Source organism: Astatotilapia calliptera, chromosome 20 (assembly GCF_900246225.1).
Source record: "Astatotilapia calliptera chromosome 20, fAstCal1.2, whole genome shotgun sequence".
Lineage (NCBI taxonomy): Eukaryota > Metazoa > Chordata > Actinopteri > Cichliformes > Cichlidae > Astatotilapia > Astatotilapia calliptera.
Window position 1 is genome coordinate 5,666,584 of NC_039321.1, and position 13,728 is coordinate 5,680,311.

Here is a 13,728-nt window from a genome sequence, read left to right on the forward strand (position 1 = left end):
TGCTGTCAGTCACTGTTCACCTCTCTAACACCAGTAGGTCCATATACCACTCAACTGGGCCAAGGAGCTGTCCTGTCACTGGGCGGAGCTAGACCCAGAAAGAAGGAGGGGGGTTTGCTGAGGTGTGTGGGGGTGTGAGAAAGGAAGGTGGAGAAGGAGGGGGGCACTCTACTTTCTTGGACAAGTCTTTCTGTCCCACAGTCAAGTAGTTGAGAATTTGTTGGCCTAAAGAACTAGCAGACATGGACATGGCAGACTACAGCGAAGCTCTGGACCCAGCCTATACCACGCTAGAGTTCGAAAACATGCAAGTGCTCCCCTTGGGTGCAGGTGAGTGTCATATAAGCAGCGCTGCCTTTGAACTTTGAAACTTTTACTGATTTAAAACTTTGGTCGGGAGAGGAGAGCGCGAGTTCTGGCGTGAAGTGATAAAAGGGGTCATTTGTCCATCTGCTCCTGCTCGTAGAGAGATGATCCTGTTCAGTGGTCTTCTTTTATCACCTTGGGTGTGATAAAACATTAAGAGATTTTGTTTTACGAGACTGATGTATTCTCAGTGCACTTGGGTCATTTGGCCCAACCAATTTTAACCTGTTCCAGCTTGTACAGGGATGTGGTGTCAGACTGATTACAGGGGATTGATCTTCATTCAGTGATGAAGCAGTAGCTTTAGTATCATGATCACCCTTCTCTTGTTACAAACGGTCTGTTCCCACAGAGTCTAAACTGAGGAGAATGGATGTCGTTTTTGGATATGCGCTTACAGTGACACCAACCTATTTGTATATGCAGTCTCCCATGACATCTGGCTCTGATCCTGATTCTAAAATTTCCAAAGAAGTAAAAAAAAGAAAGCCTAATGGGGACCTATCCAAGCACAAAACTTTTTTTTTAAAAATAATTTACACAATTATATTCTGTCATTGAACAAATATGTAAAAGTGACTCTCCAAGAACCAGCCTACCACTTTTATATATTGTACATTTCTTTAGCATGTGTCATGGCAAACTCTATGATAATCAGCTTTGTTCTGGTGACTGTGAGAGTGGCTTACACAAAAACTGTCTCCATTGATTGCCTTTCATAGGTAATCAAACCTACATCAATTGAGCTCTGTTGACGCTATCTGAGCTACTCAGGCTGCTAACAGATCCCTGCAGTTCTCTGGAGGGCTGCTTTTGATCAGCTGTCAGTGGAGCTGATGAGTGTCTTCACTTCGGTCTTTCACGCCTAGAATTAAACCAACCTGGCAGTTCAAGTTTGCTGTCTGGCATATGATTAGAAATAAAGTCATATTTAAAAAAAATAAAAAGACGCTTCTTCGAGTTTCAGGTCATCTTGTTCCGGTGATTTAAAGCTAATCACCTAAAAGCCTGTTGGCCTGATGAGCCTTTTTTTCCCTTTCTCTCTCTCTCATGTCAGACTCCTCACCAGCTGAAAGCACTAACATGAACGCCGCGAGCCACCTGGCTGCAGGCAGTTTGTGTGCCATATGTGGAGACAGAGCTACAGGTAAACACTATGGTGCCTCCAGCTGTGATGGCTGCAAGGGCTTCTTCAGACGCAGCGTCCGGAAAAACCACATGTATTCATGCAGGTGAGTGAAGCTCTTCAACTAAAAAATACTGCTACTGTTTGTGTGACAATGAAAAAGCAATGGACATCTAGCCAATGCAATTAATTCTCAGTTATGTGCCACTGTGTAGACAAGCAAAGATTGCAATCTTCTGATTACAGTCTTGTGATTAAATGTTGATGGATGCAATCATTACATATATATGTATATATTCTTCATGCTTAAGCTACTTGAAAAAGAAAGCATCTGGAATTTTTACTTCATCTATTTCAATTTGTATCCAATTGCTTCACTTTGTATTGATTCCTTCATTAAGTTTCCTTTTTAAATCCGTGATAGCACAAACAAACTTAATCCACTCACTTTTACAGGTTTAACAGACAATGCATTGTGGACAAAGACAAGAGAAATCAATGCAGGTATTGCCGACTGAAGAAGTGCTTCAGAGCTGGCATGAAGAAAGAAGGTAGATGACTTTTATCTCTTCACTAAACCAGTCAAAACAGTCAATCTATGTGAATTTTTTAGTGTTAAAACAATAGAATCTATTGCCTCTCAAAACAAAAGAGAATTTAATCAGCAAATCACTACCAGAGCTTGAGCTGTCTCCACTAAATTGATATGACTTGTCTAAATGTGTTGCAACACCCAGGAGGGGACTACTTTGTTAATGTTCACTCCACGGAGTGCTTAAGTCTCTGACCAGCTTATGCTGAGCAAACATTTCCAAGCAATAACAGCCATATACTGATAAACATGACAACCTTGGAAGACATATTTTTCTTTCAAATCACTCTGTGTTCCGTGTTTGTGCAACAAAGGAAATGAGAAAATTCAACACTTTTCTTGCATTTACAAAAATATAACTGCATGAAAGTTCCACTTTTATCTTTTGCTTTGCAAATGCAACCTACATCTTGCTGCCACATTATAAATCTGTGAATGTTCTTTTTTTTTTAGCTGTACAGAACGAACGAGACAGAATCAGCACCAGGAGATCCAGCTATGAAGACAGCAGTTTACCATCCATCAACGCACTCATCCAGGCAGACGTACTGTCAAGACAGGTAAGGTGGCCGTACATCATGTTTGGGGCTCATATCTACTGTAACTGTAACAAGACCTCAAATGACTTCATAAATGCATTTTCCTGTGTAGATCACATCCCCTGCTCCTATACTCAATGGTGACATACGGACTAAAAAGATCGCCACCATCACAGATGTGTGTGAGTCTATGAAACAGCAGCTGTTGGTCTTAGTGGAGTGGGCCAAGTACATCCCAGCCTTCTGTGACCTGCCCTTGGATGACCAGGTGAGACCCATACACAGACAGAGTGCACACAGTGATATAGACACTCTAGTCATTCATCAACCAGTATACTCAAAACCATAACGAGGGTTGAGGGACACGTGGCTGTGGGACTGTCACTGACTATGTTCTTCCTTAATCAAATAACACTGCAGTAAAAAAAAAGAAAAGAGGAGAAAATAGTTTTCCAGTCTCTAAGGATGACGGGGTTTTTCATCACTCTCTCTTAAAAATTTCAACCAGAATGGTTAATGTGTTTTAATCCTCAGTTGGAACATGATGAGCTGGTTTTAATGTCACACTGCTTCTTGAAAAAAAAACAAACTGCAGAATCATTAACAGTGTGATCACCGAGCCTTAGTAACTGATTTGCTGATGCAGTGAGATGGCCTTCTTTGCCAATTTTAGTTCAACCAGTGAGATTCATGCAAGGGGAGTTTAAAACCCCCCAGACAGAACTTTATAATATAAACACGTATAACATAAAGGAGTTATTATTTCATAGCAAACTGTCTTTTAATTCACTTTCATTGCAGGTGGCATTGCTTCGAGCTCATGCAGGAGAACATCTCCTTCTCGGTGCTGCAAAGAGGTCCATGCTTTACAAAGACATCCTCTTATTAGGTAAAACTGACACACAAGGCAGTGTGATACTGCACTCATATTGCATATAATCATGCTCTTTCCCTATTCCAATGGTGCGTTTTCAATGTGTTTCTCCTGCAGGAAATGACCACATCATTCCCAGAAACTGCCCAGAGTTGGAGGTGGGCAGAGTAGCAGTGAGAATCCTGGATGAGCTGGTGCTTCCTTTCCAAGAGCTTCAGATAGATGACAATGAATATGCCTGCTTAAAAGCCATAGTTTTCTTTGACCCAGGTATTAGTGCTGACAAACATTTCAGATTCTTGAGCTTCTTTCCAAGCCATTAACTTGAGTGAAAACTTGAAAAACTCAGCTAGACCACATTATATACAGATGTTGGTCATCAAAACATTTCTCTTTGCTAACATTTGCCCATAGATGCTAAAGGTCTGAGTGACCCTGGAAAGATCAAGCGGATGCGATACCAGGTCCAGGTGAGCCTGGAGGACTACATCAACGACAGGCAATATGACTCTCGAGGCCGTTTTGGAGAGCTTCTCCTGCTCCTGCCGACACTACAGAGCATCACTTGGCAAATGATTGAACAGATCCAGTTTGTGAAACTCTTCGGCATGGCCAAGATTGACAATCTGCTTCAAGAAATGCTTCTTGGAGGTGAGAAATGGTTGTCAGTACAGATAGGTTTAGCAAAATTTACTATAGCATGAATTCTGAAACAGTAGGCATTGCATTAAGTGGACAGAACTGCATCAAACCACTATTCAGTAATAAATTATGATTAACTGACAATTGTTGGGGTTTTTCTTCCAGGTTCTGCTAATGAAGCACCACATGCACCTCACTCTCTGCATCCTCACCTGGTTCAGGAGCACCTCAGCACCAATGTTATAGTGACCAGCAATATGCCAACGCCAATCCATAATGGTCAAATCTGTAAGCACAAAATACATTAATGCATTGCTACATTTAAGATTTGATGTCTGTAATTAGCTTAAAACTGTCAGGGTTTTTTATTGCTACATATGGTAAAAACTTCAAGTCTAATGAAGGTGATCACAATCATTAATCAGTTGTATTTTAATGAAGAGAGCCCATCAAATTTTCCTCACGCAGCTCCATGTGCAGCCAAGTCAGGTAGCTGGAAGACCAAATAAGCTTGGTAAAATAATCCCCTAAGTTGTTCACAGAAACTAATCTGGCTTATTTTGTAAAAGAAAACTTCTGTTATTCTTTCTGAGCATATTTAATGCTCTGACAAATTTCACAAAAGTGCTTATTCCTTATTGGAATCTTGTGTTACCCCCGTGTCACACTGTAAGATAATAAATATTCACCTGCTTGTGCTGTAGTTTCTCCACATTAGTAACTGCTCTCTCTGTTCTACTTTTCAGCCACTCCTGAAACCCCAATTCCATCTCCACCCGCTGCCTCCAGCTCAGAACATTATAAAATGGTTCAGGGGGTCATAGCCACTGTTCCCAAGCAGCCAACCTCCATCCCTCAACCAACTATTACAAAACAGGAGGCCATTTAACAACCCCTTAAATCTTTATTCCTTCAGTTTTTTTTTCTAATTAAACCAGGGTCTTTACATGTATGTTTATACACAATCAGCATTGAAGCTGTTAACTTGACTGGAACCCTAAAGTAGCTGAATACTGTATATATATCTATAATAAAAATCTGCAGGTGTGGTCTTTACAGATTGATAGCCTGAGTTTTCAGGCATCACTTTGTACATGTATGCAGCTGCAGCTGAGCTTCATGGTTCAGTGAAGGCCAGATAAAACCATAAGCATTGTGATCTTCTAGGCTTACTGCCTTTCTGTAAGACTGACACTTAGAAGTACACTGCTGTATATATTATAGCTCATTATTGGGTAACTTCAATTCCATTGTGTCCTATGCATGTCCTCAGTGTGTGCAGTAAGGCTTATGTTAGAAATGGCAAAGTAATCATGTCAGTATTTCATGAATGTTACAACAGGCCTTACACTGTCATATATTTAGTGTTTAACTTTTTATTTTTTTATTTTATGTTTCTTAACAATAAAATGAACTCAGAAAAAAAGCTAAATATAATTCCTCTAAAGAGTTCAGCTTTTCCTTCGAGTTGCTCTCAAATATTTTGTGGCAAAACTAAAATATATGGGGTTTGTTTTATACACTGGGATATGCATATTTACAGGAGTGAAATTTCAAGTTTTAAAATTTACTCCAGTATAACCAAGTTTGGCAGGCTGTATACACAGAGACTTTTAAAAAGTCACAGGCAGACATGCTAAAGAAGTTTCCCAATAATATGTTGTGCTCGGTTTTAAAAGTATATTGTATGTTGTTTGTTTGTTTTTTTTGTTTGTTTTGTTTTGTTTAGTACTTTGTCATGGTTTAACTGATGGAATAAATTGTGCCTTTTAACCTGTACTGCCTTACAAAACCAGGTAATGTTTTGCCTTACAATGTGAAGTTGAGTTAATAAATCTTACGGTTTATTTTTACATTGCTTTTTCTGCTACGTATTTATACTACGGTCACAAGAGAAGTGGCCACCAATGAATTCACTGCATTTGCATTACACATTCTTTCAAAGGTAAATGGTGGAAAAAAAAAAATTAGGTCCAACGTGGCAGTGCTTTTTGGTCCCTGATAGACTACTGCAACTTCAGGCTGATAAGCTGCCATAAAATCATTACAGATAGCGCTGACTCCAGATAGAGAGATGCAGATATATTTGTGCACTGCATCTAGAAAACAATGAATGCTGTGTGTGCTATTGTTAAGCTCATTTTACTTTTTGCAATGGAAACAAAGCATTACATTCAAAACAAGTACAAAAATAGAAGTATCTAGAGGAGGATTACTTTTAATATTACTGCCCATAATGAGAGCATCAACAGGACCATTGGTGAGACATAACTATTGAGATTTCTAGGAAACAAAATTGTACTTTCTGGAGATTGTTGGCTCTTGCTGGGTGAAATCTGTTGCAAACAAGATCCTGCAACAAAAACATATTGATTGCTTTGGTTGCAAGCAGATTCCCACAATTTTTGCTAACTATGCAAAAAATTGTAGTACAACTTGTGAAAAGGGTGTGATGCAAACTAGAAATTGAGACTTTTGCCTTCCAATTAAAAGTTGTTCATCAGCGATGTAGTCAACATGTTTTAAAAGGTGCAGCTTTTAACTCTGAAGGTGAATGGTCCTGGTTTCCAGTTTATACTGCACTTGCCACAGTTTCACCACAGCTCTAAGAGCAACTGGGCAATATTTGTAGACAACTCTGTCACTCCCATGAAAACTATGGGGGACCACAGCAATATGCTAGCAAGCAAAGCAATCAGAAAGAGGTTTTTCCAACCAGCTAGGGAATACACATTTTTCCCTAGCAACAGGTGTGATGTTGGGGAAATATGAGAGTCACTGATTGGTCTCTAGGCCTTTAGGGGCTTTAGCAAATATTTTCCCAGCAACTGCTGGTGACCTCTTGCAACTGGTTGGGGAACACTGATTTTCCTCTCATGAACAGTGATTGCCAGATGGTCACCGGCTGGTCTCTAAGCTTGTCTGACTGGGGTATCATTCAATTGACTGTACACTGTCACCATTCCAAAGTGTCCAAAATGAAAGAAAAGCTAATGTCACATAGTTAGCAGTCACATATCTGCAACATCTTAAGTGCAGCTTTAAGGTGCTTGCGCTTTACTGAAGTCTAATGTTTGCTGTTTTATGTTTAATGTTTTGATGCTTTCCACATCCACTCTATCACAATGCATATATTGTACTTTGTTCTCAAGACCCTTTAATTTTAAGTTTTAGTTACACTTAAACTGCAGGCGTTTGTCTGGTTAGGAAGGCTGAACTGTTGTTAACTGTTGCCTAACTATTGTGTAAACTATTTTACTTGGATTTGTGCAAATGAAAGTGATGACAAGTGCACTGGACAGGCAACAAAAAGCCAACATTCACAAATGAAATGGTTTTACATGTGGTGTCCACAAACCATTTCTCTTGCCTTGTCACCATGAAAATCATCTTTTATACACCACTTTCCTACAACATATTTATTTTTAATCAGTTATTCTCGGCCTACATGGACCCCCCGTCTTGTTCTTGGTTCTCTCTTTAGCACAATACCTAACATATCCTGGATGTACATCACAATACATCATCGTTAAATTGGTTTGACACAAGTACTGGACATTAGCCTAAAGCTCATATCCATATTTTCTTTCTTTTTCGTCCCCTTTAATTAGACATTTAGTCAATTGCTTGCATTTTTTAAAGAACAAAACACCAACCCCTTGTTGTACGACCAATCCTGTAGTGAAACGAATCCCAAATATAAAATTTGTATTAAAAAAAATTGTCTACCTACATAGCCTCCGAGACGACATGAAGCCTACAGTGCCAAGGAAGCAGCCGCGGAAACATGAAGGTAAATTCTGCCATCTACTGCTTTGAAATGCAATACAAGGATGGTATAACCTGCGTACAAGTATGAGATCATTACGTTAGCCTACAGCTATAAAACCCCAGAGCTATAAAATTACCTGCCTGGTGCTTGAATCAAACAACAGTGTTTGAAAAGTGTGCGTTTCTGTTACTGTTGGATTTAGAGATGTGAGGTTCAGGTACCCAGGTGCGTGTTTATGTTAGTAAATCTTGAAACGGATTAGTTTGTAATTTGTTAAAAGAAAAAGAGCTGGATATTTCAAGATCGCATTTGAATTTGAAACACAACAGGCTCACATAACAGTCACGCTATTAATTTTTTTGACATATAGGTTTGCCTAATTTCCGATTAAACTTGAACGCAGCATCGGCATCAAAACAAAAGACGCACGATTCATCGGCGCAGTGCATCACGTGTTACAAAAGCACCAATGAGCTAACGCCGGCTCTGTACCCGGAAGAGGGATTTTCCTGACAGGTCCGTTGTGATTTTTTTGACAGTGGTTTTTGTAGCTTTGATCTTTGCGGATGTTTTCTGAATTTATATATCACTTACCAGCAGCCTTTTAGCACTCTATGTCTGCCATTGAAGGCTACCGTTAGACCCATTTTCTGGTCAGTATTCAGTCATTATCCGGACATATGCTCTGTTTAGGCTCAGGCTGTATTAGCTGAGAATCTCTGGCGCTGTGACTCATTACTGAGTGAATGCATGCAGTGTTTGCAGTCTTGGGTAGTTACTGGAGAGCATCCCGCTCTTGTGTATCTGGGAACATCGTGTTCCCACATCTATTGCTAAACTTAGCTGAAATTGAGCTACTTACTAAAACTGCGCAGTTTGTGAGTGTACCTGACACTTACTGTAATGTTCAGGCACTTAACAGTTTTTATTTTGTGCTGCTGTACATTTACTGTGCAGAGGCAGCTTACTGGTACAAAATATGATAATGACTTTTAATTATTGATAATGAAGGTGTCAGGCCGTGGGGTATCGCTGTTCTTATTTGAAGTAAAGCTATGGTATTTAAAAGTTAATTCTCCTCACCCGTGCTTATTTCCCAACAGCTTCACCCAGTCATTCCATGGCCGATCAGCATGAGTCCATCGATCTCGGTGGTCCTACAGTGGACTCGTCAGCAGCTGCAGTGCACAGCTGGTTCCCCAGTCCTCCACCACCCATCTATTCCTGTACCCTGACCCCTGAACTGGTGGCCAAGGCACGTGAGGAGCTCCAAGAGAAGCCAGAATGGCGTCTACGGGATGTCCAAGCACTGAGGGACATGATACTTAAGGTAGGGCAGAACAATGATGCCTTACCAAGCGGCAAAAAAAGAGGGAAAAAATTGGAAAGCTTTTGAGTAACATTCAACTGGACCTTTGGGAAGAATTTGAGAAGTGTGAGTAAGGAAATACAGGAAGGAATTTTCAGTATGAAATGTAAGTGTATTCATATATGCCAAAAATAGCCTACATGCGATCGGAAAAATAATCAGTTCTTTTATTAGGCACTTTTCAGGGCATGTTTGCAGCACTGGGGCCTAAATTTCACCTACAATCTATAGGTGTTAAATATGTAGGTGTGTAGGTGTTAAATATTCCAATGACACTATGACCTGTGACAAATGAGTATGGATTTTAACTGCACAGGTCCTGTGTTTTTCTGCTGTAGTGTTTTGATAGCATTAAAAAGCAGTGAATAAAGGTATTATTGAACAAGGCCAAATTTCAATTGTTTGTCAATTAAAATATTTTTTCTTATTTGTTGCATTTCAGCAGCACTGAATTCCATGTGAATTATCTTTGTTTGTCTTGCAGACATTTTTTGACAGTGGTTGGAGTCTCATAGAAATATGATCTGTAGTTTTGTTATTTCCAGCAATGAGGTGGTCCACCTCTGAATTCTTTCTTTCCTCTTCAGCCTATAGCACTGAAGGCTCAAAGTAAATTTATTATAAAATGTGTGATGGACGTAAATCATTTTAAAAATAAGGTTTTGTTTTTTTCCCCTAAAACGGTGGTACATGTTCTTTATTAGTGAAGGAAAAGTCTCAAAGGTTTGGTCCTTTGAACAAAGAAGGTTCACTAAAATTAAACTGAAGTGCCCATGTTATCAGAATAAAGGATCCTTTTACTGGTGGCTAAATGGTGAATTTCTAATAGTTTAGAGTTTAGTAATAGCATTGACACCTCGCAATAGAACAGATTTGTTTTGGGGTTTTTTAAGGTGTTATTTTCAAGCAGTTACATTGATACAATTATTCTGAAAACTTTTTAAAAGATTATTTTAACCAGATTCTTTTGTAATGATTTATTAGTTCCACTTATGCCAGCTGGGGATTGGTCCGATAGGTACAGTATGGGGTGAGCCCTCCCTTAGAGACAGGCTGAAAAGGAGCTAGTTGAGGTGGTTTGGACATCTGACCAGGCTGCCTCCCAGGTGCCTCTAAGTGGGGTTTTCCAGTCATATCCTTCTGGGAGAACACCCCAGGGTAGACCCAGGAGATGCTGGATTATCTCTCGGCTGGCTTTGGAAACACCTCAGTGCTCCCCTTGAAAAGTTAGAGGAAGTGGACAGGGAGGAGTAGTACTGGGCATCTCTGCTTAGACTGCTGCCAATGAAACCCAGGCCTGGAGAAGTAGTAAAGAATGGACAGATGGATGCTAACCAAGCTTAATTTAGCCATTTTTCTCAGTGTTTTATTTTGTTTAGTCAGAAGCCGTATTTTGTTTATTCTAGTTGTTGCCATTCATGACCTTCCCTCTTTTCTTTTTTTTTCAGTTAACTTTTTTTCCCCTCTTGGCTCTGCAGGAACAGCCCAATCTCAGGACACGACTTGATGATGCCTTCCTGCTGCGCTTCCTGCGGGCTAGGAAGTTCGACTATGACCGTGCCCTGCAGCTGCTCCTCAATTACCATGCAGGACGTAAGGCTTGGCCAGAGGTGTTCCAGGACCTGAAGCCATCCACAGTGAAACACGTCCTCGACCTGGGCTTTCTCACAGTGCTGCCACGGCCGGACCCCAATGGAAGATACATCCTCTGTCTGCGCCCAGGTTGGTGTCAGCTTCATCGTCACTGGAAAATTCACGCAATACTCGATTTATCTGACGCATTATTCGTTCGCTCACGATGCACGATTACTCACTTCTAACTGTTTTACAGGAAAATGGAAACCAAATGATTACCCATTTGTTGACAATGTTAGAGCGATTTATTTGACTCTGGAGAAGCTGATTCAGCCGGAGGAAACGCAGGTGAACGGCATTGTTATTTTAGCAGACTACACCGGAGTGGGCATGTCACAAGCATCCAATCCAGGCCCGTTCCTCGCCAAAAAAGTTGTGAGCATCCTCCAGGTATGACATCAAAAATCGAATGTTAGCAATAATGAGTATTATTTGATAAAGCCACTATCTGATGATGATATTCTTATGTCAGAGGGGATTAACTCTGCTAGTTTCACCCTGAGATGGTTACTTAATGAATCACTACCTCAAAATGATTCTTATTTTTGATGATATAGCAGTAAAAAATGGAATTAGTGCAACACTTGAGAAAAAAACCTTGTCAGTCACAGCAGCTCCTGAACGCTGCCTGTGATGTTTTGTCGTGACTGCAGAGTGTCTGATATTTACATAAGTACACAAAGCATGTGTGAATCATTTGACAAGGCCCAGCTGTGACTGTTTTCTCTTCTAATTCACAGGATGGGTTTCCGATCAGAATCAAGGCCGTTAACATAATTAATGAGCCGCGGATTTTCAAAGGGATCTTTGCTATAATTAAGCCGTTTCTCAAGGAGAAGATGGCAGAGAGGGTAACTATTCTTGTACTGTCTCTGACTCTTTTGTTTGGAACAAAGGCCCGCTTTGAATCGTGCCCCTCATTTTATTCTGTAGCCTGTGTTTCAAACCGATAGTCTTTTTCATCTGTGAAACTGAAAAGCTAAGCATGTTTCCTTTTCAGAGAAATAAACCAAAATGGTCAAACCGAACAACAATTTTTCAAAATGGTATGGTAAGCCTTGTGTTGTGTTCATTAAAACGCATAGTAACACATCTGTAATTAACACTGGGGTCAACAAAAACAAGCTGTAAATGCAACAGTGGCATATTATCTGTTTTTATGTTAATATATAAGCAAAAACAACAAAAAATCAGCAGGTACAGTCAAAATAAATAGATACTAGTTTGGATATAGTAAATGCACCTCTGTGTTCAAATTTGATTCTGTGCATGGCATTTAGTGGTCAGATTATTTCATTTTTCACATTTTTGCTCACAAGAGTGGCTTCTTGGCATACAAAGGGTGGTCAGCAACACTTATCACATTTACACATGGCCAGCCCCCATTCCAAGTCTTCTTCTTGGGCATGTGCAGGCAGCTTGCAGTGTGAGTGCCATTTTTAGTTTGCTCAGTGGACGCCCTTTTTTGACCACTTTCACTGTCACTGGTGAGTCTGAAAGTCTCCTTCTAGGACCATGCTGTTCTCAGACAAAATATCCTCAGTTTCTAAGCTCAAAAGCAGAATGTCAAGTGAGAAATGAGACCGGGAGCGTTCTCGTGATTTTTATTTCAACAGTGACTGGGTTGTGTGATGTCCTGAGGCGTGTGAGGGCGAACATCCAATAGAATCGACCTATACTGTTGTGCGTGCCAGCACGTTATCCGGTGCCAACATAGAGCACATTAAAAACACAGGAGTTATTTTGGCCTGAACCAACACAATCTTTTCTCACCACCTGTCCTGCTTGCCAGATTTGGCTCACTGAAGCTTCATACACTTCCATAAAATCAGAGTCAAGTTAACACTGCAGGAGGCTCAGCATGCATTGCAGATGCAGAAGTACAAAGGGACAGAAGTAGACTTCCTCTGAGGGATGTAAAAAAAATAAAAAAGCTGGGCTGAAAACAAACGAACAGAGGTGCACGAGAAGGTGTTCTTGAATGTGAGGTTGATTTTAATTCCTGAACCTTTTTCATAAAACATCTCAAGTATGAAAATGGCAAAGGTGAAGCTTTGTAGGAAGGTGAAAGTTGAAGGCAGTTACCTGATAAATCTAAAATTACATTTATCACATTAAATATTAAAGCTGCAGGTCGCTGACAAGTCTTTGTCGTCTTCTTACACAGTACATCCTCCACGGTTCAGACCTGCGCTCCCTGCACCGGAACATCCCACGATCGGTCCTGCCAGAGGAATACGGCGGCACCGCGGGCCAGCTGGACATGAGTGCGTGGTCAAGACTGCTGCTGGACTGCGAGGAGGAATTTGTAGTGGAGTTCTGCCAGCCGGATCCACTAGAGGGCGTGGTGCTTCCAGAGTCCATGCTCTTTGAAGGAGAGCAGGCCAGCGGGCATGATGACGACACCTTCAGGGGGCTGCGCTCTCAGCTTTACTACTGTTACTGATGTTCGCTGTAGTCGCAGAGCTCCCATCACTGAGAGGACATTTTCTGTTTCATTTAAGAAACACGTGTGTAGACTTTTACAGGGCAAGTTGCCAATATTATACATGATTTATTTTACTAAGTAAGCAGCACTTAGGTGGTATAGTCTACTGTTGTTCACATGTGGCCCAGCATTCAATCATTCATCTATGGCAGCTCCAGGTACTGGTTAAGATGCTTTTTTTTTTCATACATTGATGCATGTTCAGCCAATATTGATGACCTCTAAGAACTGATTATCGGTGGGGTTTATAATATTGGTTCACAACAGATTTTTCTTGCCATCCATCCATCTTTTTCTGCTTATCCGGGGCCGGGTCGCAGGGGCA

General features: G+C 40.6%; 2 protein-coding genes across 5 annotated transcripts; both read left to right on the forward strand.

Annotated features, from left to right (window-relative positions):
* hnf4a (hepatocyte nuclear factor 4, alpha) lies at positions 1 to 5,918 on the forward strand. Its single transcript, XM_026153226.1, has 10 exons — positions 1 to 330; positions 1,424 to 1,598; positions 1,949 to 2,043; positions 2,538 to 2,644; positions 2,736 to 2,891; positions 3,425 to 3,512; positions 3,615 to 3,767; positions 3,912 to 4,148; positions 4,305 to 4,427; positions 4,886 to 5,918. Exons 1-10 carry the CDS (start codon positions 243 to 245, stop codon positions 5,026 to 5,028), a joined length of 1,365 nt encoding a protein of 454 aa, XP_026009011.1. The 5' UTR covers positions 1 to 242; the 3' UTR covers positions 5,029 to 5,918.
* Positions 5,919 to 7,522: 1,604 nt separating this feature from the next.
* On the forward strand, positions 7,523 to 13,728 carry ttpal (tocopherol (alpha) transfer protein-like). 4 transcript variants are annotated; one of them, XM_026155227.1, is made up of 6 exons: positions 7,523 to 7,932; positions 9,015 to 9,241; positions 10,759 to 11,002; positions 11,112 to 11,305; positions 11,656 to 11,766; positions 13,083 to 13,728. In XM_026155227.1, the coding sequence occupies exons 1-6, from the start codon at positions 7,890 to 7,892 to the stop codon at positions 13,359 to 13,361; spliced, it is 1,098 nt and encodes a 365-aa protein (XP_026011012.1). In that variant the 5' UTR covers positions 7,523 to 7,889; the 3' UTR covers positions 13,362 to 13,728. The 4 variants fall into 4 exon arrangements, with proteins under 4 accessions (XP_026011012.1, XP_026011014.1, XP_026011013.1 ...); XM_026155229.1 differs by lacking the exon at positions 7,523 to 7,932 and adding an exon at positions 8,369 to 8,427; XM_026155228.1 differs by lacking the exon at positions 7,523 to 7,932 and adding an exon at positions 8,391 to 8,564.

Coding starts and splice junctions, on each gene's coding strand:
- hnf4a (XM_026153226.1), top strand. CDS start 243: ATGGACATGGCAGACTACAGCGAAGCTCTGGACCCAGCCTATACCACG. Junction 331..1,423: donor AGTGCTCCCCTTGGGTGCAG/GTGAGTGTCATA, acceptor CTCTCATGTCAG/ACTCCTCACCAGCTGAAAGC. Junction 3,768..3,911: donor CATAGTTTTCTTTGACCCAG/GTATTAGTGCTG, acceptor ATTTGCCCATAG/ATGCTAAAGGTCTGAGTGAC.
- ttpal (XM_026155227.1), top strand. CDS start 7,890: ATGAAGCCTACAGTGCCAAGGAAGCAGCCGCGGAAACATGAAG. Junction 7,933..9,014: donor GCAGCCGCGGAAACATGAAG/GTAAATTCTGCC, acceptor ATTTCCCAACAG/CTTCACCCAGTCATTCCATG. Junction 11,306..11,655: donor AAGTTGTGAGCATCCTCCAG/GTATGACATCAA, acceptor TCTAATTCACAG/GATGGGTTTCCGATCAGAAT.